A 6,569-nucleotide genomic window follows, 5' to 3' on the forward strand; every position below is an offset into this window, starting at 1 on the left:
GGAAGAGGCTGGTCTGCCCCCAAGAGCCAGGTGAGCTCCAGACACCCGGCAGACCTGCCCTGGGCGGTCTGTGTGGGGACCCGGGAACACAGACATGTGCGTGGTCCTAAATGGGCCAGTGTCCTCTGGGGCCGTGCAGGATCCAGCAGACAGGACTTCCGTGCACAAAAGACGGCAGGTCAGTGAGCACAGCAGGGCAGGGTGCCCAGGAGGGAAGGACAGGAACCCCCAAGGGAGAGGGTGTGGCTGGCATCGACCAGTGACCCTGGGCACTGCGCACGCTGAGGCTAGTGCTGAGCGGTCTGCATCGGGCCGGGACAGGCCCGCAGATGTCCTGCTCGTCCACCATGCCGAGTGCCCAGCAGCCGCTAGAACAGCGTCCGGGTGGGGCCCTGCCGCGGCCTGCAGCGCCCTCTGCCGACAGAGCCCGGCTGGCACCGGGAGCTGAGCTCGGCCACCGTCCGGGGGCTTGGCTACTTGGGGCTGACACAGCTCAGGCAGAGGCAGGGGGAGCCCCAGCCAAGGAAGAGACACCCCCTGGCTTGAGAGGCCGAGCCGGAAGCAGTGGGGCTGTGGCCCCCTCACCCTCCAGAATGCATGGCCGCGAGGGTTTGCAGGGCACGGTCCCCAGGAGCCAGGGGCCAGTCCACTGGGAATGGTGTCCCGCTCCTGGACTGGCCAGGCGTCGAGGGGGCTGTGTCGCCGAGGGGCACCAACAGGGGTTCTCCAGGACCCCTGCCCCCAGGTGTCGACCGCTTAGCAATGTGGCCCCTTTGTCCTCCTGGGGACACCGGAGGGACCAGCTCCGGCAGCACGCCTGCTGGAGCCGAGCAAGCCTCACGCTGTCCCTGTCACAGGCTCCTGCGCTCCCCGCTTTTGTGCCTCCCCTGAATTACAGGAGGAGTGACGGGAACCCCAGGGTCCTCGTCTCCCCGGAGGGTGGAGGCGTGGCTTTCTGCAGGTTCTGAGGGGCTGTCGGGCCTGGTCAGCGCTGGGAACAGGGCCACAGATGGCCGGGCCGGCGCCGGGCCGGGCCCACCAGCACGCGCTCACCTGTGGCCTTCTCCTGCAGCCATCACAAGCCATCAGGGATGTTTCCCTACAGTCTTTTCTGGATCGCCCCCCGCCCCCGCCCCAGCAGACCCCGGCCCTCTTACACCCGCTGTGCGCACGCTGCGTGGACGCAAGTCCTGCTCGAAACCGGGGCCGCGGGACGGACCACGAGCCTCTGCCCTCGATGCCGCCCGGCTGTCTGTCCTGGTTTGCTGAGATCTCTCACGGCAAACGTGTGTAAATTCTGCCGAGTGCTTTACCGCGTCTGTGAAACGATCGCATGGAATCTCCTTGTGCTTCCGTGATGAGCTACTTTGATGTCGTGAGACACAGCGCGTGTCTGCGTAACTCTCACCGGCCCTGGTGTTTCCTCCACGTTTCCTGCCGCGGGTTCCCGACCAGGCGCCTCCTTTGCTGTCTGGAAGAGCGTGCTGGGCGGGGACTGGCGTATTCTCTCCCTCAGACGGGGTCCAGTTTCCCCGGTGGCACTCGGGGGGCCTGGGAGTTTCTCTGTTGGGTGTTTGTGGATCTTAGAACCAACATGTAGAGAGTTTTCAGCTTTCTGATGCTCGTCTCGCTGTTGCTAATTTGTATTTTCTCGGGGGATTTGCCCATGTCCTCGGAGCCGCTCCAGTGCTGGCCACGGTTGTTCACACGGGCTCGCCCTCGGTCGTCTGCCTCCCCCCCTTCTCGCCGGCCTGCGGGGCGTGAGGGCAGTGCGTGGACACCCGTCCGTTTGTTGCGGACATCACTCTGGGCTGGTCATCCTCAGCCCTGCCCGTTGGCTTTCTGGCTCCTTGCGTCTGGGGACTCCGCATTCACTTGGCTCTCTCTGCCTCGGCGCGTGGCGCCCCGGCCGTGAGCACCCAGCTTCCTCCTCTTCCCACAGACATCAGGGCCACGAATGTCCCTCCAAGGCGTCCACTGCCTCCCAGAAACGTGCTGTTTCCTCTCTCATCTTGTTTGAAGTATTCTCTAGACCCCCGTATGGCGTCTTCGACCCACGAATGATTCAGAAGTATGTCGTCTCGCATCCGAGTGTATGTGGTTCTCCTAGTCACTGTGTCGTTGCTCATCGGCCGGACGCCGTGGCGGTCAGACCGGACACTCGGTGTGATCGCAGCTCTGGGGAGGTGAGCTGGGCCGCTCCACGGCTCACACGTGGTCCGGTGCGGCGAGCGGAGCCTGAGCGGGGGCGGAGTGTGTGCGTCTGTGACTGAGCCTGACGCTCCAGGAAGGGCACGGGGCAAAGTGAGTCACGTTGTTGCTCGGGTCTTTGGTTTCTTTTTTTTTTTTTTTTTTTTTTTAAGATTTTATTTGTCTACCGGACAGAGAGAGGCACAGCGAGACGGAACACACACGGGGGAGGGGGAGAGGGGGAAGCAGGCTCCCCGCTGAGCAGAGAGCCCGATGCAGGGCTCGATCCCAGGACCCCGAGATCACGACCTGAGCCGAAGGCAGATAACCACGCAGCCCCCAGGTGCCCCCAAATCTTGGGTTTCTTTCCTCCTCTCTTGCCGAGCGCTTGTGTCTGGATCGCAGGCTGTGCCTCTGGCCTCGTCGGCCGCCGCGGATCCGTCCTTGTCGGCCTCGTGTCGTTGGAGTCTCTGGCCCCGCGTGCACACGGCCTGGCCGCTGCGTCCCGCCGTGGGCGGTGCTGACACTGAGTATGTCCTCCTCCTGAAGTCCGTCCTCTGGCGTCGGTGCGGCCGCCGTAGCCTCCCTGCGTCTCCCCGGTGGACGGAGCCCCCTGCCCGGGGCGCCGGACGGTCTAGGTCTTTGTTTTAACCACCCGTCCAGCTGCTTTCCGCTTGTACTTCTCCTTCTGCTCCTCCTTTCCTGTCCTATGTTGTCCTTTGGGATCAGGTTAGTATTTCCCCACATTGCGTTTTACTTATCCATTGGCCCTTTGCCTGTTCGTCTCTTGTGCTGCCTCAGGGACCGAAGCCACGGACTCTCCTCCGTATCTTCGGCACAACAGCCGCGCTGGCTCATGAGCCTCCCCGCGGGGCCGTCCCCACCGTCGCGGCGCCGAGGCTGCGCCGTCTGTCCGTCCACACGTGGCAGTAACTCCCTGGGCAGTGTTACAACTCTTCCTTCACACAATCATATTGGTTTTTAGTTAAGAAAAAACCAAACGTTCTGTGTTTGCCGTAATAGCGAGCGTTTCCGGCGTACTCCGTTCTTGGGGTTTCCATCCGGCGCAGCAGCCCCTCAGCCTCAAGGACAAAACTGAGAGTTTCCGGAAGGTCGGCGGGTGGCAAATTCGCTCCGTTTTATGTTTGTCAGATAAATGTCTGTATTCGTCCTGTTCTGAAGGACGTGTTCTCTGTATATAGAATTCTGGGAGGCACAGAGCCCCAGGGTCACCCTGCTCCCACCCATGAACCTGGGGCCAGTGGCATTCCCCTTGTCAGGGACAAAGAGCCATCGGCCCATTGGGGCACCCCCTCCCTGGGATCCTCTGCAAGACGGCCCCTTGGTCACCGTGAACCTCACGCGGTCGGACCGGCGAGCTCCTCACATGCTCGAGATCCAGCCTCAACGGGTCGGACGGTAGACGGGAGAGGGCCCTCGGATGGAGCTGCCGGCCGAGACCCGGCTGGCAAGAAGGTCGGGCCAGGTCCGGGGTGGGGGCCAACTCCACCCAGACGGGCCTGTCCTGGGGGTGGTGTCCGAGGCCAGATGCGCCCCAAGCAGCTGAGAAGCCAGGCTGTGGCCGGCACAAAGGTGTTGGGGGCGGGGGAGGACGGGGTGGGGGGTGGACCGGGGGAGGAAGGGGGGACAGGAAGGAGCGGGGGAGGGGGAGGGGATACGGGATAAGGGAGGGTAGAGGAGAAGGGGTTCAGGCCAGGGGAGGCAGGAGTGCGGGGGGGGGGGGGGCAGCCTGGCTCTGCAGGGGCCCAGCTGGGGGTCGGTGCTGTCGGGACCTCGGCCCGCCTCTGCCCAAGCGCTGGAGGCTGCCCCTGGGGGACCTTTCCTCTCCGCAGGTCCTACCTCATCGGCGGCGGGGTTCCCTTCATCATCTGCGGAGTCACGGCCACCACAAACATCGGGAATTACGGCGTGGACGATGAGGACGTGCCCTAGTGAGTCCCGGGCACCGGCGGGTGGAGGCTCCTTCCCAGCCCCCCGCACCGCCCTGTGCCCGGACCACCTGTGGGCGCGCCCCTGGGACTGCGTCCCCCGCCCCATCTGTGTCCCCCCAGCAGTCCCCCTTCTCACCGAGTCCCCTCCCGGGCACCGGGGACCAGGTCAGAGTGCGCACGGCCCCACCGAGCTCCGCACCCCCCAGCACGCTCCTTCTCCTCGGTGGCCCCCAAAGGCCAAGCCTGCGGGACACACTGGCTCTGCTCCCTCGGGGGCTCCAGCACGAGGGACGTGAAAGGCCGAGAGGCTGGCCCCGCGGCCCAGACTCCCGGCCACACTGTCCCGGCAGGGGCCGGCCGGGTGGGAAGGTCAGGTCTCCTCACCACGGTCAAGCTCACGCCCTGCACAGAAAGTCCTCCCACGGCCCGAGGACGGCCAGGCACTCGTCCCCCCGGGCGACCCCTCAGGGACCCCTCTCTTCCCGCAGCTGCTGGATGGCCTGGGAGCCCAGCCTGGGTGCGTTCTACGGGCCGGCGGCCTTCATCACCCTGGTCACCTGCGTCTACTTCCTGGGCACCTACATCCAGCTGCGGCGGCACCCGGAGCGCAGGTACGAGCTCAGGCTGCGGACGGAGGAGCAGCGGCGGCTGGCGGGGCCCGAGGCCGGCCACCACCCCGGGGCCCGGCCCGGCCTGCTGCCTGCCTGCGACGGCCTGGCCGCCTCCCTGCTGCAGAACGAGCACTCGCTCAAGGCCCAGCTGCGGGCCGCGGCTTTCACGCTCTTCCTGTTCACGGCCACCTGGGCCTTCGGGGCGCTGGCCGTGTCTCAGGGTCACTTCCTGGACATGGTCTTCAGCTGCCTGTACGGCGCCTTCTGCGTGACCCTGGGGCTCTTCGTCCTCATCCACCACTGTGCCAAGCGGGACGACGTGTGGCACTGCTGGTGGTCTTGCTGCCCCCGCCGTGGGGACGCACACGCCACGCAGCTGGCCGCCCACCCCGCACTTGACACCAACGGGGACGCGATGGGCCACGTGGCCTGCCTGCAGGACTCGCCGTGTCCAGGCAAGCCACGGGGCTTCAGCCACCTGCCCACCAGCCACTGCAAGATGACCAACCTGCAGGCCGCCCAGAGCCGCGTCAACTGCCTGTCACCAGCCCCGCCGTGCTGTGGCAAGACACACTGCGAGCAGCGGGTGGAGGACACGGCCCACGTCCACGTGCACGAGGAGGACGCCTTTGGACACCTGCACAGGGGCCTCCAGGCCAGAACTAAGCCCCCCTACTTCAGCCGGCACCGGACGTCCCTGGAGGAGCCAGAGTACGCCTACCACATCCCGGCCAGCCTGGACGGCAGCCCCCGCAGCTCACGCACAGACAGCCCCCCCAGCTCGCTCGAGGGCCCGCTGGGGGCACACACGCTGGCCTGCTGCACCCAGGGCGACCCCTTCTCCCTGGTAAGCCAGCCCGAGGGCAGCGACAGCAGCCCAGTGCTCTACGGCTGCCCCCGGAGGCCAGGCAGGGAGTCGGCCTCCGGCCCCGTGCACTTCGAGATGCTCCGGAGGACACAGTCCCTGCCCTTCGGTGGCCCCGGGCAAAACGGGCTGCTCAAGGGAGATCTGTGTGAAGTCCTATCCTTCAGTGCCAATGGCATCGGCAACATCAGGACAGGGCCGTGGAGGAATGAGACTGCTGTGTAGCCGGCCTGACGCCACCGAACCCTGGCAGGGTCCCGCACGGGAGGCCAGCAGGGGCGTGCTTCTCAGACGCGGCCAGCACCCCCACGGACCCTTCGCTGCGGAAGACCTGAGTGGGAAGATGCTTTGGGCCACGTCTGCTTCTGCTAACCCTAAGGTCAGACGGGCGTCCGTGTCCCAGACTCCGGCTTTCTGACCCCATAGTCCACAGTCCCCCGGGCAGCCCAGAAACGGAGCAGGTGTTCTATCAGGAAAATACCCTCCGTGCCCGGCGTGGGCCATAGGGAGCTCTGGGGTGAGTCCCATCTGCCCCACCAGCCTGGCCACAGCAGGAGGTACCCCCACTTTTTCTAGTGTCTAGTGTGTGTCTCATTATGTTTTACTCCAAGGCACAGGCGCGCTGCCTGTCTGGACCTGGGCCGCCATCCCAGCCCCTCTGCCGGCCCATGTCACTACCACCACCTTCAGCGGCCGCCCTGGGTGCGGCCCCCACAGGACTGAGAGCCTCATGGACACTTGGGCTTGTGACCCAACCCAGGCGCACGTGAGAAGAAGGGGCAGCCTGTGACCATCCTCCAGGGGGCCAGCCGGGGTCTTTGAGGGGCTCTGAGCCTTCAGAAATGCCCAAATGTCCGTCAGCAGACTCGAGTGTCAAAGCCAGCCACTGTCAGGACCTTAGCCTGCCCCACCAAGGTCATTTGGGCTCTAACATTCCCAGCCCTGAGAAGA

At 65.4% G+C, this 6,569-nt stretch overlaps 1 protein-coding gene across 2 annotated transcripts in view; it reads left to right on the top strand.

The window, feature by feature from the left end:
- Positions 1 to 5,880, top strand: part of ADGRA1 (adhesion G protein-coupled receptor A1) — a 30,602-nt gene extending 24,722 nt beyond the window's left edge. For both annotated transcript variants that reach the window (XM_082721582.1, XM_082721583.1), the window contains 2 exons: positions 4,044 to 4,142; positions 4,631 to 5,880. In XM_082721582.1, coding sequence (XP_082577708.1) covers positions 4,044 to 4,142; positions 4,631 to 5,843 — 1,312 coding nt within the window. In that variant the 3' untranslated portion in view covers positions 5,844 to 5,880. The remainder of the gene's footprint in view (positions 1 to 4,043; positions 4,143 to 4,630) is intronic.
- Positions 5,881 to 6,569: the final 689 nt, after the last annotated feature.

This window comes from Mustela nivalis (assembly GCF_964662115.1).
Source record: "Mustela nivalis genome assembly, chromosome: 2".
Classification (NCBI taxonomy): domain Eukaryota; kingdom Metazoa; phylum Chordata; class Mammalia; order Carnivora; family Mustelidae; genus Mustela; species Mustela nivalis.